Here is a 25,876-nt window from a genome sequence, read left to right as displayed (position 1 = left end):
TGGCCTTTCTTTTCTTTTCCTCCCGCCAGCAGAAATGAGCTTCTAATCTGACTCCTAGAAAATTTTTATTATACAATGGAGATTGAGGGCAACATGAAACATTGTTAAACTAATTCTGTTCAGCCCCAGGTATAGGCAGGGTGATATAATATGGGGCTTATCAGACTTATTTTACATATGGAGCCCCATATTTTAAAATGAATTTTTACAGAACCTCAATAAATAAATACAAGTGGAGTGTCTCTGATTACAGTAGGGGCAGGGGATTTGGAGTCACTCACTCCCTCACCCACCTCAGCAACCTCTAAGCCCTGGTACCCCTGGGGCTCCGGGGAACACTGTTTGTAAACCACTGGTATAATGAAGAGAGCCAAATTAACAACCAGGAGACCTGATTTCTTGTGGCCACAGGTTGGTGTTGATGGAGAATAGGGATTAATTATCAGCCCCAGATGAGATTTTTATAGTTGCTGATTCACAAAGCAAATAATTAACAGAAAACCATATGTTTCCTTTGTGACTAAATCCACTTTATCTATATGTCTGTGTCTATATCCATACAGACACACACACACGTACACATATATAGACTAAAAGCCTTTGTAGTAGATAGAGTGCCTAGAAGGCCAGGTTTGGGACTCAGAGACCTAAGCTAAAGTTCTAGCTTTGCTGTCAACAAGCCATATGGCACAGGGAGAGTCACTGAAATGTGCTGTGTCGTTTTCTTCATCTGTAAAATGGGAGGGAACCAGGGGACATGTGGCACAAACCGGCTGAATTAAATGCCATCATTACAGGTGGCTGTCTTCTTGGTGGCCTTCACTGCATCAGCTTCCCGGGCCTGCCGCTTAAACACGATTGTCCAGAGTTCTGTTTCCATCTCCCCTCTCTCCTTCTCCTTCCTCTCTCTCTTCTCCTCTCCTCTCCTGTCTCCTGTCTGCTCTCTTCTCCTCTCCACTTACTCTCCCTGGATGATGCGCTCTGACTGTCCTAGAACACATGCCCCCTTGCTACGGCCCTGAGAGTGTCCCCAAGTCCCTTACCTATATGGGATCATGATAAAGCTCCCACTTATTAAACTATTTATACTCTTATAAAGCATTGCACCAGGCGTTTTTCATAATTTCTTTATGAGGAAAGTGGCAATAGCCATATTTTATGTTTAGCTGAAGCTTAGAGTGGTCAGCGAACTTGCCCAAGGCTGAGTTTCAAACCATGACTATGAAGGCTGAATCCTGCTTCTCCTTGAAAATTGAGGCTGGACATCTTACGGGGTTGATGTATTGGATGGAACCATGCAGAACTGCTTCCCCTCCACTCCCCACTTACTTTAATATAATTTTAAACTTATAGAAAAGTTGCAGTTAATGTGCAAAGAATTTCCATATACCCTTTACCCAGATTTAAACAGCTACTTTTTAGGAATTAATGGAGAAGAAGGAAGCTGAGGAGAGTTGGGCAGAGGTAGGAGAAAAGCCCGGAGGCAACAATGAAGCCAAAGAATATGAGTCTCACACCAGAGGAGGGTCGTTAGGGTTGGGTACTCCGGAGAGGTCGTGTCTGGTAACAACTGAAATGCAACCATTAAAGTTACGTGGTTCCACCAAGCATCAAACGTTTGACGTTGTCTCTGCAAGGAGCTGGCCCGGGAACTGAAGGAAGACCAGAGAAAGGACTGACTTGGGCTGAAGCTTGCATTATGACAGCAAACCATGACTCTGTGGTGATACCACGGTTCTCCTGGCAGCCCCCAGTCCCCAGGATTAGGAATAGAAGAGGTGGCTGGTAGGGTTGACCAGAGGCAGGCATTTCACCAAGCAGATATTAGGGTGTAGAGGCAGCTAAAGGTATGGGGGAGTCATCTGGAGGTCCAGACTTGGTAGTGAAAGAAGAGAGATCAGGAGGGGATAGATAGAGGAGAAGAGATATGGGAGCCAGAGAGCTGGAAGGGACAACAGGTGCATTGAGACCAAAGTCACTCTGCTGGGAGCATGGGCAGTGGAGGAAGAAATGGGATGATTGGGTTTAAGATCTGAGAGTTGGACTTTCTGGGTTCCCAGGACAGCAGGGCACTGGGTGTGGCCATGGGCATGGTTGATCTTGGGACAGAAGGAGGGCAGGGTGCCTGATCTCATGAGAAGGGGTTGGCCTCCAAGAGAAGGGAATATCCCTGTGTTGGAACAGAAGGAAAGAAAATGAGCACATACACGGACAGTATTGTACTTTCAGGGAGTGGGAGAAAGGATGTGCCTGCCACATGGCTTCTGTTTCCTCCATAAAGAGTGAGGCAAGGTCATCAGCTGAGAGTGAGGGGAGATGAGGGGAAGGGCAAGAGGTTAGGGTGGCATATAGAAGGCATGAAAAGGTCTTTGAGCAAAATGAGACCATGAGCTAATACCGCTAAATGACAGGGTCACTGGGCAGTAGGTAGGATTTTTTTGAGGTGGGTCATCATGACTTTATAATGACATCAATCTTTCTACTCATATGATTTTTTTTTTCCAGCAAAGCTCAACCACATGGGGGCAGGTAGGGAGGATGTGGGTGGAGGGGTTCATCCACAATTGATGTCTTCCAGGCAACTGATTAAAGGAAAAAGAAGCAAGGGACTTGGGAGGATTTGCAAGAAAATGTTCATAATGGTGGACCATGGGATCTAAGTTGGGTAAGGACAGAAGACAAGACAGGAGGGGGCTGATGGGTAGAAAGAAGATGTTGATGTCAACAGAGTGGAGGTCTCGTTAGGGCAAGATGAATTCTTTGGGGGCGTTCAACAAACATTTGTGGAAAGAAATACTGAAAAGTGGGAGCAATATCTCCACTGCAGAGGCCACAGAGGAGGCAGTGGCTTGGGGAGGGGGAGATGGGCTTCAATCAAGGCAGTAGTGGGAGTGGGAGGTTCTGAAAGATGTTGCAGCTACAAGCAGAGGTTTGCTTGCCTTAGAATCGGTGGTGGGAGGTGGTTCCAGAGGACTGTGGAAAGGGCAGGGAGGGAGGTCAGGAGGAAGAGAAGCTAGGGAGGGCAGCATGGAACAGGGCAGGAATAAGATGTGGGGAGAAGATAGGCAACCAGAGGCACCTGCATCTGGAGCAGTTCCCTTCTTTGGTGCCAAGTTGTTTCAGTGCCAGAACTGGCTGTGGGTCCAGGTGGTGTCTCCTCATGGTCCCCTGGGACACTGTCCCCCATTATATGGTGTAGTGACATCCAGACCAAACTCAGCATGGAAGGTCTCCAAGAAGTCTTTCCTGAAAGCTAGCCAGAAGAGCGTTTGATGGGAAAAGGCAAATAGAGAAACATAACAATATGTTCGTGCATTTATTGAGACGTCTGAGCACCTACAATTTTGCCAGCCCATCTGGGTCACTGCAATGAGCTTTCCATCTGTTGGTGGGCTCCCAGGAACTGGCTGCTCAGGGGAATTCTCTCTGTCCACAGCACCCCTGGCCTTGCCCAGACAGCAGAGGAAAAGTGTAGCTATTTCTCCATTCCGAACCTAGTTTAAGGTGTTCCACGCTAACTATCCGCAGATTGTAATACTTTAGTTAAACCCCTCTAAGCCCTTTAAGTGGTAAATGCCTTTTTGGTCTGTTCTCTCTCATTACCTTCAGCTTGTTTCAACAGACTGCAAATACCATCTAATTCTGGGAAACAAGTGCAAGATAAATTGAGTCTGAAACTGAGGGCTTTTGGCAGCAAAGTCTGACTTTCCAGCAGTGTAGTAAGATGGTGCTGGTAAAGATTTGTAAGCATCCTCTGCAGGCCTAGAGTTCCGAATCCACAGGGCCTCTTTGCAAAGGTGGGATGGGATCAGGGTTTGGATTTTGATTATCTTATTCTAATTTGTTTAGTAATGTCAATCCCAAATGTGGTTGGGGGAAAGAATCTATGTCAAGAAACTTCAGGAAAGGTAGAAAAAAGAGCCTTAGCCTTGAGAGAAATCTTTGGCAGAGAGAAACAGAATGGACATGGCATTGGGAATCTGCTGGTCCCAGATCCCAAAGGTTGAATATTGGCACTGCCCCAGGTCCTGGGCTGAACCTTCACATCCATCATCTCATGTAATTTCATCCTCACCGTGTCTCAGTGAGGTGGAATCACTCACCTTTGACAGACGAAGCAGCAGATTGGAGAGGTTTTCTAACGTATCCAGGCTTAAACAACCTGCAAATAGATGTAGGTCCAGAAGGCTAAGTGGGTAAACCCCAAAGCCTGACCTGGCCTCCGCCGTGCCATAGTGCCTTAGGGCCTGGTTATCATTGGGCACGATCTGTGGATCTCAGTGTTTCTCGGCACAGGATTAAAGGAGCAATCAGATACACAGGAGGGAGTGGAGGTGGGGATTCCCTCAGGGATTTGCTCAAACTCAATTTAACTGATATTTGAGCTCAAGACGAGAGAAAAGCAGGATGGGGCGAGGCATCGGAAGGAACTTCTTCACAGCGGGTGTGGAGCGAGCAGAGAAGAGGAAGCAGTTCTGACCCAAAATCCCCTTGCAAATAACCCTCGGACAACACCTGCCCTGCTTGGTTGAAACTTTTTTCACATCTCTTTCTTCCACTTGCCATGGCCCGTCGGAGAGAGGCGGTTGTGTCAGACACCTTCCTTTCTCCACAGTCTGCCTGGCCCATAGCAGGCGCTCAATAAATGTCGCAACGAATGAGCACAGGAACGAGTGCATGAAACAAGAAGAGATTCCTGATGTCCAGGAGCTGCAGAACCTGCTTCTCTGTCCCTCCTGGGAAGGGTGTCCTGGGAAAGGTTTATCACAGCCCTGCCCACACGTGGAGAGGAGTTCTAGGATACTTGGCCCCATCGGAGGAAACCAGATTTGACACCACTTTCATTTTATATAGTTAGGCTTGTGGCGTTTGCTCACTATTTCTTTTCTGTTAGGCACTTTGCCTACAATTGGGATAAATTGCCACACGGGCAGCCAGAGAATAGGCTCATAGAACCCTTTATTAAAATAGCTGAGCACTAACATTAAAGAATGAAGTAGCTAGAACTAAAGCACGTTTTTAAAGAAAGCAAACAGCTAGGTACAATGTAGTACCTTAACTGTTATCAATCACTACTTAATCTAATTAGTTTAGAAGCTATTTTAAAGAGCTTAATTAGATTAAGCTGTGATTGATAACACTTTATATCTACTTGAGTAGAGCACTTCTTCTAATTCACCTTGAATCTTTATGCTTCCAGTCAAAAGCCTGTTTCGGGCACGAGCTGAGTGTGGAGAGGGATTTGGGAAGCCCCGAGATCACTCTGGGTGCCTGGCACTGGGCTGAGTCAGAGTCAGGGGCCTTGGCAGAGTTCTTGGGCACTGACATTCTGTGACCTAATGGGGTGGCCTTGACAAGGACATCTTGAGATTCTACTTCAAGACACCTGGGTGTGACACAGCAGGAGGAATTGAGGGCTGGCAGGACCTGGAATGAGGTTAAGTGGCTTTGGGTCGAGCAGCACTCTACTCAGCTGGTTTGGAGAACTGGAGTGCAAATAGGGAAACAGGCAGGTCAGCAGAGCTGGGTTGCTTAGCAGGCCCGTAGGTGGCCGGGACCCACCTGGCTTTAGGTGAACATCGGTGGTACTCGCCCACACCCTCTTGGTGAAGAAGAGCTGCTCCATCACCATGGAGTCAGGGTGTGGGGGTGGACAGGGCACAGAGGGGAGATGCTTAGCCTGCCTAGGAAGTTTGTCATTGCCTACAGAGCAGCAGGACAGGGCATCTGGGGCTTGCTCCTGCCCCAGTGCTCTAGGCACTGTGACTTCCCTTTGAGCCTGCAGAGAACTGTAGGGGAAGGGCACAGGAAGCAGAAGGTTATGTCCGGGGTAGGACCTACAGATTCAGTCTCTTCTGGGTTGGGAGTGGGAGGCAGGAAGGGGAGGTGGACCTAGTCTAAACTCAAAGGCTTATTTCTCATCTCCTCTCTGCAGCCCGCATGTGTGATGCCCACCTTCGAGGCCCCTCGGGCATCATCACCTCCCCCAATTTCCCCATTCAGTATGACAACAACGCACACTGTGTGTGGATCATCACAGCTCTCAACCCCGCCAAGGTAAGGCTCTTGGGGAGCGGGGGAGGTGTCCTGTGGGCAGGGCCAGGTTGGGGACAGTTGGTTTCAAGCCCAGACATTTGTGGTGATAGATTCTCTACAGATTCTCTACTTCTTTTAAATTGTTTTTATTAATATTGAGCAAATAGAAAGTATATTTGTAAAATGTAAGCAAGATAGAACATCAATACAGCAAACGTCTGTGCAGCCGTCTTCCAACTTAAGAAAGTAAATCACCGTTACTTTAGTGATGTGTGTTCCTCACCAATCCCATTCCTTTCCCCATACCCTCAGAGGTAATTGTCACCTCAATCGTGAGTTTATTATTCCTTTGCTTTTCTTTATACTTAACACTTAACTGTGTATCACTAAAAATATATTGCTTAGTGTGCCAAAATTTGAATGTCATATAAATGTGATCATGTTGTATGTATCCTTAATCAACTTCACTCAAAATTATGTACCTAAGATTTATCTATGTTATTGTGTGTAGTTTTGCACTGCTATATACATCTTTTCATATATGTATTTCCTATTAATTTTTTTCCATACCCTTTGTTCTTTCTTATAAATCTTATAAGTATCTTGCCAAGATCCACAAAATAATCTGTTGGAAACTTTATTTTAATGATATCAAAACTACAGATCAATTGGAGGAGAACTGATCTCTTTTTGATACTGAGTCTTCCAGTCCATGAATATGGTGTATCTATTTGCTCAGGGTTTCTTTAATGGCTGTGAAAACTTGTATAACTTTTTCCATTACATATCTTACACATTTCTTAATATATGTACTCCTAAATATCTTATATTTATTGTTGCTATTATAAATCATATCTTTTTAAATTGCATTTTCTACCTGTTTCTTGGTGGTGTTTAGAAATGCAATTGATATTTGTACTTTGATTTTTATATATAGCCACTATTTTATAACAATTTATCTGTGAATTCTTTGGGGTTTTCTACATAGACAGTCATCATCTGCAAAGAACGATGGTTTTGTGTCTTCCTTTCCAATCCTTATGCCTTTTCTTTCTTCTCTTTCTTGCCACAGTGTTCTGGCTAGAACCTCCAGTATACTAACAAATCATTGTTATGATGGTGGGCCTTCTGGTCATTGTTTGATGTTAAATAGAATGTTTTTATTTCGCCACCCTTAGGTATGATATTTCCTGAAGTTGGTTTATTTTTAATTTATACATACTCCTTTTTGAATTGGGGAAGTTCCTTTCTAACCCTAGTTTGCCAAGAGCTTTTATGAAGAATGTACATTGAATTTTATAAAGTACTTTTCTACATCTATTAATACAATCATATTATTTTTTTCCTTTATTCTCTTAGTGTAGTGACATTGGTTGACTTTTCTAATGTTAAATGAACCTTGCGTTCCTAGGGTAAACCTAACTTGGTCATTTAGTATTGTCATTTCTATACATGCCTATATTTGATTTGCTAACATTTTGTTTAATAATTTGCTCCTATTTTGTTAGTGAGATTGGCTTGTTATTTTTTTTTTCGTATTTCCCTTGTCAGATATTTATATCAGGATATTCCTAGCCTCATGAAATGATTTGAAGACTGTTTTCTTTCTTTCTATCCTTTGGGGTTATTGGTAGAAGATTGAAATAACTTTTGCCTTAAAAGTTTGGTAGAATTTTTCAGCAAAACTATCTGGGTCTGGTGTTTCCAACAGATTTAAGATTTTAGACTATAGATTTAACACGTGTAATGACTAAAGGATTATTTAGGTTATCTGTTTTTTTCTTGCATTCATTTTACTAAATTTTCAAATCTATTGGATATAAAGTTGTACATATTATCTCTTATTATATTTATGATCCCTGCTGTTATGTTTCTATTCCCTTTTTCATTTCTAATTTGTATCATTTTTTAATTGGTATTACCAGAAGTTTTATATTTTTAAGTCTTTTCAAATAACCAATTTTGGTTTTGTTAATACTCCTTTTAATATATTTATTTTCTGTTTCATCAATTTCTCTCTCTTCTTTATTATTTCATTCCTTCTATTATGCTTGGGTTTATTCTGTTGTTTTTCTAGCATCTTAATTTTGATGCTTAGTCCATTATTTTTCAATTTCATTTAAGCATCGAAGGCTATAAATTTCCCTCTATGAGCTACTTTGGCTACAGAGTTTTATGTGAGGTATTTCTGTTATAGTTTAGTTCTGAATATTTTCTAGTTTCCATTATTGTTTCATCTTTTAACCATGAGTTATTTAAAAGTATTTCTTAATTTCCAAACAGAGGATTTTTCTAGCTGTCTTTTTGTTACTGATTCTAAATCTTGTGGTCAAGGAACATTGATCTGTATTTGAATCATTTGATATTTGTGTTTTTTAGACAATAAATTATTATTTTTCACATATATTCTGTGTAGACTTGAAAATATAAACTTTACTTTTTGCAGTTTTTGTGTTCTAATATGTCCATCACATCAAGCTTGTTAATTATGTTTATATATTTTATATCTTCATTGATTTTTTTGTCTTCTTGATCAATCAACTTCAGAGAGAGGAATATTAAAATCTCCTACTGTTATGATGGGTTTGTCTATTATTCTTTGAAGTTTTATCAATTTTTGCTTTATATATTTTGAGAATGTGTTATTAGAGCACACAAGTTAAGAATCTTCTATCTTCCTGGCGAATCAAACTGTTTCCAAAATAATTATGTACTGACTCTCTTTGTAGTAATTTTTTTGACCTTAAAAGTTTTTTTTCCTTCCCAGCTATTACATCAGCTTTCTTTTGGTATTTGTCTAACAAATCATCTCTATTCTCTTAATATCAACCTTTCTACTTCCTTCTGCTTTACATGTGTTTTGTGGATAGCTGGGTTTTTAAAAATCCAGTCTGACAATGTATCTTTTAACTAGAGAATTTGGACCATTCAAATTATACAATCATTTCTATTCTTTTAGGGTTATCCTAAATACTCTAGAAATATTACTATCAATATGTATACTTAATAAAGTCTAGCATTAGATAATAATTCTGTGTTCCTCCTGGAAAGTCAGGGATCTTAGAACATTATGACTTTAGTTATCTCCTCCCAATTCATACTCTGTGGCACATGTGATTTTCGTGTTATCTTACCTTTTCTCACAAGTCATTATTGTTATTATTTAATAAAGCCAATGTCCATTTAGATTTACTCATATATTCACCACTTTCTTGACTTCTCCTTCTTGTATATCAGTCCTTCTCTTTGAAATTTCTTTCTGTCCAAAGCACATGCTTTAAAATTTATTTTCTTACTGATGACAAACTTACTTGATTCTTATTATATTTGTCTTAAACTGTCTGTTTCTCCCTTTTCTTGAAAGAACACTGGTGCTCGCTGGACATTTGACTCTTGGTTGACAGTTGTGTTCTCTCTGCACGTGGAGATACTGTTCCAGCGTCATCTAGCTTCCACTGTTGCCATCAGTTCATTGTCATTCCTTTGAATGACATCAGTCTGGCTGCCTTTGTGGTCTTTTCCTTGTCTTCAGTGTTCTACGGTTTCACTTTTATTTGTCTAGATGTGAATATATTTGTATTCATCCTGCTTGAATTAATTAAGTTTCTTGAGTCTATGGATTGTTGTCTTTCATCCGCTTGGGAAAATGTTTAGCCATTATCTTTTCAACTGTTGCCTCTTCTTTATTCTTTCTTTTCTCTCCTGGAAGTCTGATAAGACATGTTAATCTTTCTCACTCTATCTTCTGTATTTTTTAACCTCTCTTCTATTTTCCCCTCTCTCACTGTGTTCACTAATTCTCTGTTCAGCTGTGTCTAACCTCTGTTAAGTTCATTTACTAAAGATATATTTTAATTTCAAATATAATTTTTGTTTTATGAAGTCCTATTTTGTTCTTTTTCAAATGTTCTCGGTCATATTTTATAGTCTCTTGCTCCTTACTCATATGTTTAGATCCTTCTTTAATTTTTAAAATGTATTACACATACTTTATATTCTGCGTCTGCTAACGTCAGTATCTGAAGTCTTGGCAGGTTTGATTCTATTCGCTGTTGTTTCTCACCTCTTGCTCCCAGACCTACGTTTCCTTCTTTGTTTTGCAATTTTTGACTGAGTGGTTAAAAGGATAAACTTTGTGAATTCTTTGAGACCTGAGTGGAAGGTGATTTCTTCCGGAGAAAGTTTGTGTTGGCTTCTGCCTAGTGCTGGGGGCATTACCAGCCAGAAACTTATTCACATTAAATTCTCAGTATGAGGGTTTCAAACTACCCAAGTAACATGAAGGCTGCAAACACACGTGAAGGCCGACTTGTGGTTATGGATTCTCAGTGGAAGTTTTCTGGTTTTTTATCTACTCAGTGTCAATGTCAAGGTTTGAGATAAGTGATTGGCTTCCAGATCCACTCAGAGGACGGTAGTGGCAGGTGAGAAGGAAGACAGGCTCATTTCTAGTTCACTCTCGCTATGGGTGTAGCTTTCACTAGCCCAGCTGCATGCAGGGGTGTCGTATTAGAGTCCTCACCTTGGTAGGCTCTAGCTTTTGTCTCCTGTTCCTTCTTCGTGAGTCCCTGAAAACCAAAGCTATACTTCACCAATTTTTTTTTACTATTATTATTTTTTCACAGACAGGACCTCACTCTGTCACCCAGGCTGCAGAGCAGTGGCATAATCATAGCTCACTGTAACCTTGAACTCCTAGGCTCAACCAATCCTCCTCCCACCTCAGCCTCCCAAGTAGCTAGGATTACAGATGTGTGCCACCATGCCCAGCTAATATTTTTACTTTCTGTAAAGACAGGGTCTCACTATGTTGCCCAGGCTGATCTTGAACTCCTGGCCTTAAGCAGTCTTCCCACTTCTGCCTCCCAAAATGCAGGGATTACAGGCATAAGCCACCATGCCCAGCGCACTTTACTGAATTTTTAAAATACACATAAGGCCAAAGCCAGCTTCATGTTCTAAGTTGCATTTTGGGTTCCTATATTCACAGCACTGTGTGCTCTGAGTATTCCTTGTTATGTCAGTCTAGTCTACTTGGAATGCTGTAACAAAATACCGTAGACTAGGTAGCATAGACAACAGACATTTATTTTTATTTTCTCACCATTCTGGAGGCCAGAAGTCCATAATCAAGGTGCTTGCAAATTCGGCTTCTCGTCAGGGCTCCCTCTCTGGCTCGTGGATAGCCACCTTCTCCCTGTGTCCTTACATGGCTGTTCCTCTGTGCAAACAGAGAGAAAGCCCGCTGATGTCTCCGCCCCCTCTTATAAGGACACCAGTCCCATCGGATTAGGGTCCCATCCTTATGACCTCATTTAACCTTAATTGCGTCCCCAAAAGCCCCATCTCCAAATATAGTCACACCGGTGATTCAACATATGCATTTGATGGGGGGGGGGGGAGGATATCATTCAGTCCATAACACTTACTAACTTGTTAAAAGCTTTTCTTTCTTTTTTAAATTTTACCCAACACTTTCAAATTGTTTGATTGTGGTACCTGGGGCCGTAGTGCTGGGAACACTGGAAGCAGGTTTCTTCTGCCCAGCATTTTACAAAGACAGATTCACATCTTATTAAGCCATTTCATGGTGCACCTAGTCAATGGGGAAGGATGCTTCAGCCCCGTGGGTGAGGATGGAGGCTAGACCAGAAGGTCATACACCACGAGGTTATATTGAGTTGTTGACGAGAGGGCTCTTTCTTGGGCATTGTTAAAGATGCTTATCTCCATTTACTTTTGAACCTGAGAGTGGGGTGTAGGGGGAGGTCTAGGCGAGGCCTGAGAATTTTCTAAGAAACGATTAGATTCACCCCAGAAGGCCTAACCTTGGCCGGTGTGTGGAGGTCAGTGACCCCATGTGGTCACTCTCCCACCACAAGTGGACCTCAAGAGGTCACACGAGCCTGGGTTTCTGAAGACAGCCCTACTGAAGAGCACTCCTTAGAGTGTGCAGAGGGGTGTTTCCAGCATCTCGGTGGGTCCTTGGTGGGCTGCAGGTGGTGCTGAGGGAGCCCAGAAAGGCTGAAGAGCACCCGATCCTGACACTAGGTGGGGGAAGAGTCAGGGAACATACAGTGCAACAAGGAAGGGTTAAGTGTGGAAACCCAAAGTCTAAGACTGAGGAATAGAAGCTGTCTTCTGGCAAACAACAGGGAAAATGGATGCTGTGTTCCTAACCTGCTCGTGGAACTGGTCCACAGGTAAGATACAGGTGTGTCCAAGGACTGCCTGTCCACTCACCTTCAGATGTCTCCTGCAGCCGAAAGCACAGTCTCTCTAAGCTCGCAGGATGTTTTATGAGAGGGGCTTTCACCCGTTCATTGACTGTAGATACGACTTCCGCCCTGGAGGAATGTGCACATAGGAGTGAGACAGGCGTGTAAATAAATAGCCAGAGTACGGATAAGTGCTGACGGAGGTGTGCCAGAGTGCAATGGGAAAACCCAGAAAGGAGCTGCTATCTGGGAGGTCAGGGAAGTTTTTACAAAGGAGGAGGCATTTGAGCAGGGTCTTGAAAAATGGGTGACCTTGGAAATCAGTATCTCAGAGAAAACCTCAGCAGGCACTGAGGTTTGAAATAGCCTCTTAGAGCTGAAAGTAAATCAACGTGCCTGAATCTAGGTGAGAACGGAAAGGTAAGAAGGATCAGGTCATGATGGGCCCTCATGCTTGGCAAAGAAGTTCGGGTTTTATCTTGAAACTGAGATTTTTAAGGCTGGAAGTGTTAGACAGTTGTTAACAATAATATTATAGCTCTTATCCGATGCCTATCCTGTGCCAAGCACCAAGCTCAGCTCTCTATAGAAATAATTTTATTTCATTCTCTTAGTAGGATAGTCAATTAGATTTTAATAGACCCATCTGATGGATGAATAAACTGAATCATGGATAGATTAAAGGTCTGGAAATAGCCGCAGCCCATAGCCAGTAAGTGGCAGAACTGGGATTTAAACCAGTCTTTCTGGCTCCAAGGCCCCTGCTCTTAAGTGGCTGTGCTGGGCTGCCAGATGGAACTAGAGTAGATGGGAGGGGCTGGGGTTGACTGCCTGGGATGAGCCTGGAAAGGACGAGGGACATTTCTTCTTCTGAACCAAAGCACTAGCAGGAAGGTCTGAGTCCTTGGAAGATGACTGTGGCCACAGTGCAGAGGATTGGAGGGGGACATTGGAGGGGACAAGGCCTGTTAGGAGGCTGGAGCCATTGCCCAAGTAGGAGAAATGGGGCCACAAGCCAAGGCTTTGGAAACAGGAGGGGAAACAGATGAGACAGATTGAGGGAATGGAACAGGACTTGGTGGCTGACCGGATGTGAGGGTTGAGGGAGCAGGAGGAGGGGTCTCATTCAACATTGCATCACAAGTGACCAATATAGTGCCCAGCACATGGTAGACACTCAGTCTCTATTTATTCAATGAACAAATGAGTGACAGCTCAGAGCCATCTGGCTCGGATCAGCGGGAGACTTAAAAAGGAAATACAAAAGGAGGAGCCTGCCTTGCAGGGGTCAAGAGGGAAATGTGGTGCATTTGAAGTATCCGCGGTTCGTCTAGTGGGTAAATCTAGGTTCAAGAGAGAGATTTGGGTGTTATCTCATCAGCACATGGGCGAGAACAGAAGCCCAGGGCACGGGCAACATTTCTTGGAAAGGGTGAAAAAATCAGCAGATTCAGAGTGGATCTGAGAGCACCATCCTTGGAGGTGAAAGAGCAAGGTCCAAGGGGAGAAACAGAGAAGGCGCGGTCTGAGAGGCAGGAGGGGAACTCAGTGATGCACAAGCAGGAAGAGTTTCCAGCTAGGACATTTCTGATCGTGGCAATGATGAAAAAAGTCTGCTGGAAAAGATCTGAAAAGAGACTGTTGGCCTTGGCCTTGGAAGAAGACCTTCAGTGGAGCTCTGGGAGCAGCAAGAGACAGCAGCGGGTAGGGAGCCAACGGATGGGAGCGGAGGCTCCGGAGGCCCAGGTGCAGACATCTCTCTTGATGAGTTTCACAGTGGAGTGAAGGAGGAAGGAAGAGTAGTAGTAGCAAGCGAGGGAGGAAGGACAGAGAGAACATTTGGGGCTACTTTGGGGTGTCTGTTTAAAATATCGGAAACTGGAGTGTGTCCGTAGGCTGAGAGGGAAGCAAGCAAAGAGGGAGGGAGTGAAGGCATAGGAAAAGGAGGGCAGCGAGAGAAGGGAGATTCTGCGGTGAGAGGGCAGTGGAACTGAGAGTGCAGGGCCCCTTCTGCCCGGAGCCGGGGAAGAAAGATGCTGTTGTGACAAGGGGCTGAGAGGCTTGCCTGCAGGAGTGCAGCGTGGGACACGCGCGCCCTTGGTCTCCCCACAATCATGGATGATTACGCATTCCAAGCACCTGCACACGCATGAATATGAGGATCCTTCCTGCATTTCCATCCCCTGTGTAGGACCTTTGCTAGCCATGCTTGGGAGGGAGCTAGGAATGTCCCAATGACTAGGGCCCTCCAAGGACAACAAGAATGCTCAAAGAAAGAAACAGAGATGCTCTGGTGTGGGGATGGCGAAGAACCTACATCAAGATGCCGGCATTAACAGAGCATGTACAGGCTGTGCACCTCCACACCTGGGAACAATAAGAACTTCCTGTCTTACTGGAGAAGCAGGTTTAGGGTATGTCTCTACTCAATAAACTAGGAGTAAAACAAATAAAAACACCCCAGTTCATCCTCCTGGGAGCTTGGGAGGTTCAAGGAACAGAGAAAGGGTGGCTCAGAGGGAGTGATGTTGGCCCAGTCCACATGCGACCTCTACACTCTCCCCTGGATTGGGCTGTCCTTGGGCAATGATAACCCCATCTTGGGCACCTGGGCTATCTTAGTCCTTGTAATATGAATCTAATATTAATATTAATATAATATCTGCCTACAATAATATTTCCCAAATTTCATCAGAACTGTCTGGGAAGAATTTAAAAACACAGATTCCCAAGCTTTTTCCCCAAAGGTCTGATTCAGTGGGTCTAGGGTGGTGCCTGGAATTTATTTTTAAAGGGCACCCTGGTGATTCTGACCAGCCACGCTACCTGATAGATAGTAATCCTCTCCCCTAATGAAGCAGACAGGGCCCACCCCCGCTCTCCTGCAGACAGCCCCAGCTTCAGCCACACTTATCTCAGGGTCACAGACACACCTGGCCCTTTAAGACCTCTGTCCGGGCGCATCGGGTCCCAGCTGCCTTCTCTTTTCCTCCAGGCAGATTCCTGTGCCCTTCTGAGACATAGTCCAATGACCCCTCTTCTGAGAAGCCTTCCTGACTCCACCAGGTCTTGCTCTTTCCTCTGTTCATCAGCACCTTGTTTTTGTGCCTGTCACGTTGTGCTGTTTAGAATCTATTTCCCCCATAGCTCTGGCCGCCCCCAAAGCAGGGATGACATTTTGTTTAATCCTTCCACGGTTAGCACAGTGCTGGGCACAGAGGGGAAGCTCGGAGATGTCTTGGAAATGTTAAGCATTGATGGAGGGTGGCTCCTCTGGCCTGGCTCCGCCCGTGCTGGGCTTCCTCCCAGGGCCTCCTCATATTAGCACCATTCAGCTCAGCCTTGTGGAAAAAGACACAGCCAGGCCCCAAGCCCAGACCTGCGCCGGTGCCCCCTACCCACACACACTTGTCTTTCTCTTGCAGCTTCTCAGTACAGAGGCCAGACATGATCCAATTTGCATCTCAGCCTCGCTGGATTTGATCAAGAAAGTTAATCCACCTTTGCTGGAAAAGAAGGCAAAGTGAGGCCACAGAGAGAGAGGGAAGGAGGATGGGAGGAGCACGGGAGGAAGAGGGACAGGAAAGCTCATTTCATGAACTTCAAAGCCAAAGATAACAGCATTTTAATTATTCACTCCTTGGGGATTATTAGTGTCACTCTTCCCTTTGTAGACTTGAAGAATTGAGAAATAACTCTCCAGGCAAGTGATCACCAGCTAGTGCAAATGTCAGGAACGCCTTTGTTGGCCCATTTGTTCACTCACTTATTCATCAGCAAACATTTACTTACGCCCTCTCTGTGCCAGGCCCTGTGCGAGATGCTGGAGGTCGGAGAGGTTGCCCCAGGTGCCTCCATAGCCCGCTTCTCATGGTGGGGTGGCTCCAAAGGGACCCTTCCATAGCCTCCCCCAAGTCCAAGCCTGAGTCCTTTCCTTCTTAGCTCTGGGGGCCATATAAAAACAAGGCATGGGCCATATTTGGCCTGAGAGCCGTAGTCTTCCAACCCCTCCTGTAGGAGACAGGGAGGCCCTGGGAGGCCCTCGTGTAGGGTGAAGGATAGGGACACAGGCAGAGAGCCCAGGTAGGAGGGTGTTGTCAGAAAGCAGTCATTAGACAGAACAGCCTCAGTCTACATCTCTCGGGACTCCAGCTTCCCACAAAACTCCCCTGAGCCATCTGGTCCTCTGCAGCGTCACCCAGACATTGGGCACAGGCTGGTGGGACCAGAAGCCCTTCCCTTGGCTGACCCTGGACAATGCTCAGAAGTGAGGAATGTTCTCCAGGGCCTCGGACAGGTGTCATCCATGTTCCCGTTCCATCCCCTATGATTCTCAGGACAAGGTGGCTGTGTTCTGAGGGCAGCAACCTCCCAACTTCCTCCCTCTGCCAAGAATACAGACTCAGGGTCCCCCTAATTCCTCCTCGCGCTCTTGAACCTTGCACCAGCCTCCCACTGGTCTCTCTGCCTCCAGGTCTCCCTGGAGAGAGAATTAACACTGAATTACAGCTTCTCATCAAGTCGACCATCAAGTCCAGACTGTCCACTCTGGCTGCAGGCAAAATACAACCACAGACTCAGCCAGGCTGTTCTTCCCTGTCCTCCACTGCTCACGGCGTTGCCACACTTTTCCCCATCCTGCCAGGCCCAGGCCCACCTCCTCCGTCCCTCTCTCTCTTCTTTGCAGTCCTCCAGCAGTCACCGTCAGCACTGCGTCGCTGGCATTTAGATTCTTGTCTAAATCGCCAAGCAAGCGAATAACTTATGGGAAGCAGCTAGCTCAGTGCTCGGCACATGGCAGGTGCTCTGTAATTATGTCCTAGATGATGAGTTTGTTTATTCATTTATCTAATGGGTTTAAATTGGGTGTCTGAGCTGTATACAAATGTGCCTCTTTGATCATGCCTATTTCATGTGCTGCCATTTCTCCTGCTTCAGAAAGGCGCTTTGTGAGCTTGATTGATCTGCATGTTAGTTAATGAGTCATTATAGGAGCCTGTCTTTAAACAAAGGCCAAAGCAGAGGAGAAAAAAAGAAAGGAGAAAAGGAAAGCGTCAGTACGTGGTGCGCTGGGGGCCCGTCCCGAGGCCGCGATGTTGCGTGTGTTCAACAGTCTTCTTGGTGTAATTAGCTCCTACATCAGGGTCGGGGCTCTGAAATGTGGTTCACATCAACGGCAGCTCTAACCAGTGATGTGAGTCGTTTTATGGCTCTGGGTTCTGGCCTTCAAAGCAATATTTTCCCATTATAGGCCTAGTAATCATATGCTCCCTCTTTGGGAGGTGGCTGGGTGAGCAGTGTCCTCTGCCCCAGGAAGGGGCTGATGGGGTGAGGTTGTGCAGTGAGGACCCTGAGTCCCTGCAGAGCCCAGGCCCCTCCTCCTTCGGAAGGTGCTGTCTGCCTTCTGTATTTCATGTGCAGCAAGTGCTTGCTGAGCACCTGGCGGGACCCAGGAAAAGAGCTTAAGGAAGGTTTGAGGGGGCAAGTCATGGTCCCTGCCTCGTGAACCTGAGATGTTGCCGGGATGCCACATAGACAAGAGGAGAGCCTGGCCTCTGCCTACCTGGAGTGAGTCCCCGCTCTACCACTTACCTGTGTGACCTAGCAAGCTGCCTAAACTCTGTGGCTGGGCTGTCCCATTTGTAAAGTGGAGGTAACCAAAGAAGCTATTGTCGTGAGTTTTCCATGAGTTGATATGTGCAAAGTACTCAGAACAGAATCGAGCCCATTGTAGGTGTCAGCTCTTGTAGTGACAAAAATCTCATAAGACAAGGTGACCAAAGACTATGATTAAGTCTCAGAGAATGTTCTAGATCAAGGATGGGCAGACTGTAGCCTCAGGGCGGAATTCAGCTCATCATTTGTTTTGTAGATGAAGTTTTATTGGAACACAGCCGTGCCCTTTCGTGTACACATTGCACAGGGCTGCGTTCGTGCTAGTCTCGCAGTGTTGAGAAGTTGCGACAGAGATCATAGATCCACAAAGGGAAAACTATTTGCTATGAGGCCCTTTGCAGACAAGGTTTGCCAACCTCTGTTCTCCGCAGTAACTACTACGAGGGATCCGAGAGCCTAGCGATCCATCCATGCTGGAGAATGGGGAAAGGTTTGAAAATGTTCTCCCAGTCAATATTTTCTGAGCCGCTGGCACGTGCCTGGCACACTGGCAGGTGCTGGTCGTACAGAGGTCGTGAGACCTGGCCCCTGTGCTCCAGGAGGGCAGGGTGGAGTGGAGGAGCAAGTAAACAGGTCCATCACGGTGCGGCGGGGAAGCACCGAGACAGAGATGAGAGGGAGGCCGAGCGGGGAGCGTTCCCCTTGTCAAAGTCAGACAGAGAACTTGGACAAGAGAGAGCTCAAGGATGAGGAGAAATTTGCTAGGGGAGCGAAAGGGAACGGGAAGAGCCTGTGCAAGTCAGTCGTGAATGGGCCACGATGGGAGTGCCGGGTTGGGGGGGACCGGAAGGGAGCAGGTGCAGGGGCCCCTCCTGTGTGTCAGGCTAGGAAACGGGAGCCCGAGAAGCATCTGTGCAGCAGGACTGTGGGGAGTGAGAGATGGGAAGGAGATTCCAGCCTGAGCAAATGATCCCGTGATGGTGCTACTCGCCAGCAGGGAACATTCTGGATGGGAAACCCAGAAGGGCCAAGGAATCCCCACTCACTCTTGACAGTTAAATTCCATCTCCTCTTTCCTGACCCGTCTGACCACCGCTGGCTGCAGGCCCACACCCTCCGTCACCTTGACTGTCGCTGCAGCCCAGCCACGAGGCTCCCGGTCTTCACCATCCCTCAGTGCTGTTGCTCCCACAGCGACAATCTCATGTCGTGCCTTTACTTACAACTCTTGCATAATTCCCTGCTGTCTTCAGGACAAAGCTCCAAATTCTCAGCATGACTGACAGCCCTTCATAATCTGGCTCCTCCTATTTCTCTCATGTCACCACCCTCTGCTTCCCTGTCACTTAACTCCAAATGAAGTAGAGGCCTCTGGACAAGCCACCCTGCTTTGTGCCTCTGCTCCTCCCTCTGCCGGAACTGCTCTCCCTTCCGCATCCCTTGGTTGGACTCCAGTTCATCTTTGAAACTCAGCCCGGACTTCATGTCCCCCAGGAAGCCTCCTTAACGTTTCTCCCAGCAGTGGCGATCCCTGCTCCCTGCCCTGTGTCTGTCTGAAGGCTCACTGACGTGCTCACGAATGCTGCTATCCGGAGATGCTGCTCTCTGAACCCCACGCCTGTGCAGAGGGGCCCTGCACAGATGGTACCCAGGCTCTTGGATGGGGGCAGCTTCCATTTGCTCCCGAGAGACCTGAAAGCACCTTGGGGTGAGGCTCTGCAGGTGAGGCCCTGGCAGCGTGTGGGTGCTGGGCTTTTCGCTTCAGATGGAGGAAACCTGCAGAAGGCGTCAGTCACAAGTAGGAAAAGATATCTGTACTCCTTGGGTTGCAGAGTAGAAGACAAAGGGGCGACTTCAGCCTCCTCACTGGTGGAGTAAAGGCTATCATCAGATTGAAACGGACAAGGAGGCCCAGATTAGACATCCGGGTGGGTGCCTCAGCGCGTCATGTCCTCGTGAATGGCCCCCCACCCACCCACCAGTCGCCCAGGCCCAAGCCAGTAGCTCATCCTAGATCCTGCCCTCTCCTCAGCCCCACATCCTTCCAGGCACACAGCCCCACGTACCGCTGGGACCTGCCCCAGCTCCGGTCCCCTCACTCCTCCCCTGTCACTTGCCTGGACAACCTCGAAAGCCTGGAACCATCCTCACCACGCGCTTCACTCCTGCCAGTCATTTCCACACGAGCAGCCACACTGACGCTTTCTCAAACACCCGTGTGTCCCTGTAAGCCACCACTTAAAACTCTTCTACTGCTCCTCCCTCAGGAAAAAAACCAATTTGGGGGTGGGTTGGGGTGGTATGAGGCCCTTTGGACCAAGCTCCAGGCAAATTTTTTAAGTTCTGGGTCTTCCCGAGTCACCTCCTCACACCGAAGGCCTGTCACATTGTCCCCCAGAGCAAGCAAGGCAGCTAGCACGTGTGCTCAGTTTGCAGACCCACAGTCAACAGACACTGAACAACTTATTCCAGAATGTTCTATCTATCAGGCCCTGTACCCCGGACTCCTTCTCAGAACGTCCCCTTCCCTCTCCCAGCATCCCCCTCTGGCCTGGTGAAGTCTTCTGTAGCCTTCAGAATGTTGTCAGACACCACATCACGGGTGGCCTCCCCTGCCACAGGCTGGGGGAGCTGCAGGCTCCTCTCTGCCCCCGCAGCCCCGCTGTGACGTCGCCTCCCCCCAGTGCTGTGGTTATCAGTTTACTTTTCTGTCTCCCCTTTTCACTGAGGGCAGGGACTGCGTCACACTCGCTGTCGAAGCCCCTCCTAGCCTGGCATATGCTGAGACTTAGTAAATATTTGTGGAAGGCAGGATTAAAACAAGAGGGAGGAATCTTGCCGAAATCTCCTTCTGAAAACATTCATTTATTCGACAAATAAACAAACAAAAAGGATGGAGAAAGGCAGGCAGAGAGGCTGAGAGAAACTCCTGCAGGTCCCTGGGGGCAGGAGAGCTGCAGTTCCACATGTGGCCTGAAAAACTGTCGCCCAACCCTGGAGGGACTCTGTGCATTAAGGCGTGACGAAGGAGTCTAATCATCTCGCAGTCAGCCAGATGTGCCCGGTTGCTGCGACAGCCTCTAGAATTGGCCAGATGTGCCATGAACATCTTCAGAAACATCAGGGAGCTCCAGAGACTGTCTAGCCTGGAGGGAAATAGTCACACACATTTAGGTGGCACAGAAATGGTCAGCGTGTGTAGGATGGTGTCACCAGTAACTCTGGGCATCGGGACCTAACGAGGCTCTGGAAGCCTTGCTCAGGGCCCCCGCCTGCTCCTAACCGTGTGCTCCCGCCCCCAGGTGATCAAGCTCGCCTTTGAGGAGTTTGATTTGGAGAGGGGCTATGACACCCTGACGGTCGGGGACGGTGGGCAGGATGGGGACCAGAAGACGGTCCTGTACGTGTAAGTGAAGCGGGCGTGCGATCTGGAGGGCGGGGCGGCATGTGGCCCTTGGCGGGGGGTGGTGGGCTGGGCTTGCCGAGTCCTGCTGGTGACCACACTGCAGCAAGGACAGCGTTCTGCAGGGCTGCTGGTTTCTGCAACAATCCCTCCACCTCCACCTCTCTCTACTTCACCCGGGGTAAAAGAGGACAGGGCAAATTCTCACTGGGAATTCACACGAAAAGCGAACAGAATGAGCACTCTCAGGGTGGGGGAGATGGACGTTTCACACAGGAGCCTGGACCTTTCCACTGGCCGTCTGCTTCCATTCAGACCCGGCTTCTGCCACCAGACAGCTTTCACTCTCCACCACGGCCGTCCGTGGCAGCCTGACCTCAGACAGGGCAATGGAAGTGTGTTCCTGACCTTCCTGTGTGCTCAGAACCATCTGGGAAATGGATGGTTTCAGAGACTCGGGCCCCTATAGACATAGTGACCATGTTTCCTGAGCCCAGAAAGGCCAGTATAACGTGGTGTAGTCAAGGGACAGGAAAATATCAGGCTGTCCTGAGATTCTACTACACTGGGCCTGTGTTCCGGGGGCCATGTAGCTTCTCCTTTGCCCACCACCGACAGCCTGACGTGAGAGCCAGGAAACGCTCCTGTTCGGTGCACATGGCCCAGCTTCAGACAGACAGGCCTGACCCCGTCCACCTCCCTTCCAAGAAGAAGGTGGGGAGTCACAGACATGGAGCACCTACCTTGCACCCAGGCACTGTGGTGGGAATTTTTGCATCGGTTATCTCACTCACACTCCACAACAACCCTGTGAGAAAGGTGTTAGCTCCATTTACCAGGTGGGGAGACCAGGTGAGGCCCAAACGTTGTAGAGAAGGTTGGTTGCAGAGCCAGCACTCCAGATCTTATCTTTTCATTTCAGTCAAGGACCCTGTCCCGTGCCACAGCCCCTCCCAGCCAGGCTAGTTCCAGGCCATCTCCCTCTGGCTCCAACGCTGCGTGAGAAATGGCCTTTCAGTGACAGCTGGCTTGTCCAGAGGCTGTGCTGTTCCGGGTGGTTCTCATACCTTCCCGAGTCCTACCTGGTCCCACACCTGCCTGGAGGTGATGCTATCTAGGCAGTTACGTGACTCATCTCATCCGATGGTACCCACTAAGTCAGGTGATACGGCCGGGGCTTGGGATGTCCCAGGACAAAGGCATGGGATGTGAGCCTAGAGGGGATTCTCCCCGCTGCCTGCTCCACTGTGCTCGTCAGGGTTCTCCAGAGAAACGGCTAATAAGAAATGATGATATGTAGATAGATAGGTAGATGATAGACGGATGGGATTTGTTATAAGGAATTGGCTCATGTGATTTGGGAGGCTGACAGGTCCCAGAATCTTCACGGTGAGTTGGCACCCAGTGATGTCATTCTAGTTTGAAAATCAGTAGACTCGAGACCCAGGAAGAGCCAAAGTTCCAGTTCAAATCCAAAAGCAGGAAATAAGCCAATGTCCCAGTTCAAAGGCAGCCAGGCAGGAAGAATTCTCTTGTTCAGGGAAGGGTCTACTTTTTTGTTGTATTTTCAACCCTTCAACTGACCGGATGAGGTCCGCCCACACTGCTTTACTCAGTCTACTGGTTTAAATGTTAATCGCATCCAAAAACACTCTCACAGACACACCCAGAATAATGTCTGACCAAATATCTGCGCGACCTGTGGCCTGGCCAGATTGATACATAAAATCACACGTCACACCCACCTCTCCCCGACTCTGGGTGCATCCCCATCACTCACCGTCTGCCCCAGCTCGCTGCTCTGGATGGTTTATCAGCCCAGTGTGCCCGAGAGGCCAGGATCCCAGCTCTCTTTCCTCCCACGATCCCATTGCACTTTGACGTAGAACCTTGGAACGTCAGAGCTGGAAAGAGTCTTAGAGATCATACAAAACAATCCCCTTATTTAACGTGGAGTGAAAAGCCGAGAGAGGCTCAACCACTTGCCCAAGGTCACACAACAAATGGATGGCAGAGCCAGAGCTTGGGCCAGGTTTCTGGATCAGTACAGTTTGAGGGAGCTCCCCACAAGTTTTCTAGTGGCCCACAGGCTCTCCCACCACCACTCAGATCTCTTTAAGCCAACATTGATCTCAGACCTTTAGGGAAACACATGCAAAATGATCGGGCTTCTTTGTTGTCATAATTGGATTAAACAACGGGAAAGGAAAGGCCCCAGCCTTCTCCCTTGCTCACCACCACCCCAGAGTTAGGAGCCGCACAGGCCAGCCTCAGTCAGTACTCATTACAGAGTGTCAGAACCCCAAGCTCAGGGATGCCACACGGGCAAGGCTGTTGTACCCCAGGTGTTCTATCCCATGCTGTGATGACCATCTCTCTGCAGCCTACTCAACAGCCCCCCAACTTTGAAACCCCGGGGTGAAGCAGAGATTTGGACCCATTAATTCAATCGCCCCCTCTGCAGCCCTCTGCCCCTGCTCTGTGTGTGCTGGTGGTTTGCCCTGTGTCAACAGAAGGAGGGAGCCAGGTTTCTTCCGGAAACCCCAGCCTGCAAGCAGAGTGCTGGCTCCACCATGCTCTATCAGGCTGACCTTGGGAATGCCACTACCCATTCTGCACCTGCCCTCTGGTCTGTGCCATGTGGATGACACCCCTCCCTCACTGGTGACAAGGGCATTACATGAGATAATGGGTGGGAAATTGGGCAGCACAGGGTCTGACTCAGGAGGTGGTTAATCAGAATCCTCCCCAGGCTTAAATCCTTTTCTTCAGAAAGAATGTGGCCCTCAAGTGATAGCCACACTTTAAGCCTCGTTTCTCGTGCTAGAATGGAAGGAGGTGTCTCGTTTAAAGGAATGGCTCGGGTTCCAACCAGGGAAATGGGTTTCTGTGAGAGAAAACCCACACAGAGACAGCTGCAGGGTGTGGGGGTGTCTTTTTTGCAATACCGTTCGCATGAGAGATCACAGGTTGCAAGAGTGTAGGCACCCCCTTGGTTAGATTTGGCTCCAGCAGTCCCTGTCCCCTGGGCAAGCAAGGACATAGATAGCCCTTGTGAGCCCAGGGGTCTGGGCTAGGCAGTCAAAGTTGATATTCAAGCTCTGCCCATGGCCAAGGCAGAGAGGCAGTGAGTCCTCCCAGCAGGCAGAATCCACACCACTGGGCTCCAATGTCACAAACATGGTGGGGCCCAGAATTTGCTCCCGGGTGGGCCTGGCTCCTAGGTCGGGCAGTCGTTCTATTTGGGTGCACACCTCTGAATATCTCTCTCCTGCCAGCCTGACAGGTACGTCGGTCCCAGATCTCATTGTCAGCACCAACCATCAAATGTGGCTCCTCTTCCAGACCGATGGCAGCGGCAGCTCCCTGGGATTCAAGGCTTCTTATGAAGGTAACTGCTCTTGGGGGCCCCCATGGAGTCTGCCCTGGCTGTCAGATACTTGGGGTCTGGATCTGGAGTCAGAAAGCCCTGGGTTTGAATCCTGGTTCTGTCCTCCGCTAGTTTCACTTGGGCACGTTATTCGACTTCTCTGAGCCTGGGCCTCCTTCCTGGTTCTGTGGGCCTCCCAGGTTGTTTCGAGAATTACCCGGGATAAATCATTTAAAACACTAGGTACCCAGCACCAGGTGCAGACACCGGTTCCATCCCCCATTCATACCTGGCTCACGTCATCTTTTGGGAGGCTTCACTCATTTTTAAAATCTTTAGACTGAGGACGGTAGCTTCCCAAGCTACCGTAACGAAGTGTCAAGGAGATGGGTGAGTGACTGTGCCTAGGGCTAGGGACAGACACACACTGATGTGGGTGGCCCGAGGCGGATGCAGAAAGGATCTTCATCTCTTGCTGGGAACAGGCATTAAGGGAACTGCAAACTCCGGGGCCCAAGAGACACCACCACCATCACCCGTCTGTGCGCCTCCCAACCACCTGTTGGCCAACAGCTACTAATGCCAATCCCCACAGGAGGGAAGGAGAAGCCATTCCACACGTAGTGAATCATTAAGCCCCTGTTAGGTGCCAGACACCCGGCCAACGCCAGGGGACAGAGGCATCAGGCCTGGGCTTCACCTCAAGGCGTTGGTGCCCTGGCGCTGAGACACGGGAAAACGAATGAGGAGTGAAAGCCAGGTGGCTGCCCAGAGAGCCAGTGGGAGAGCAGAGAAGTCATCCTTTCTGGGGGGTCAGGAAAGGCTTTATCAAGAAAGTGAACCTTAAGGCCTCAAAATGCTTAGGTGGCTGCTAGGGGCACAGGAGGCGGGGAGAGGGAGAAGGCTCAGACACCCGCTCCCCCACCCCCAGGGACCAAGGGCTCCTCCTGCTCCAGGCCCCGAGCTCTGTTTCCAAACTCGGTGCAGGAGGTGTATTAGTTTGCTAGGGCCACCCTAACAAAGTACCACAAACTGGCTGCCTTAAAACAACAGAAGTTTATTTCCCACAGTCTGGAGGCCGAAAGTCTGAAATCCAGGTGTCATCAGGGCCATGCCCCCTCTGAGACCCTGGGTAGAACCGTCCTTGCCTCCTCCTAACTTCTGGTGGTGGCTGTCAGTCCTTGGTGTTCCTCAGTTGTAGCCCAGGTTGTATCACTCCAGTCTCTGCCCTTG

General features: G+C 47.9%; 1 protein-coding gene across 1 annotated transcript in view; it reads left to right on the top strand.

Moving 5' to 3' along the window:
- CSMD2 (CUB and Sushi multiple domains 2) overlaps positions 1 to 25,876 on the top strand; it is a 587,354-nt gene that overhangs the window by 303,746 nt on the left and 257,732 nt on the right. Inside the window, exons 10-12 of the mRNA XM_012642214.1 lie at positions 5,936 to 6,057; positions 21,173 to 21,276; positions 24,552 to 24,664. Of these exons, the coding sequence (XP_012497668.1) occupies positions 5,936 to 6,057; positions 21,173 to 21,276; positions 24,552 to 24,664 (339 nt within the window). The remainder of the gene's footprint in view (positions 1 to 5,935; positions 6,058 to 21,172; positions 21,277 to 24,551; positions 24,665 to 25,876) is intronic.

The sequence above is a fragment of the Propithecus coquereli genome, unplaced genomic scaffold (assembly GCF_000956105.1).
Source record: "Propithecus coquereli isolate 6110/MARCELLA unplaced genomic scaffold, Pcoq_1.0 Scaffold178, whole genome shotgun sequence".
Lineage (NCBI taxonomy): Eukaryota > Metazoa > Chordata > Mammalia > Primates > Indriidae > Propithecus > Propithecus coquereli.
The sequence above is the reverse complement of the archived record's forward strand: the minus strand, read 5'-3'. Positions and strand labels throughout refer to the sequence as shown.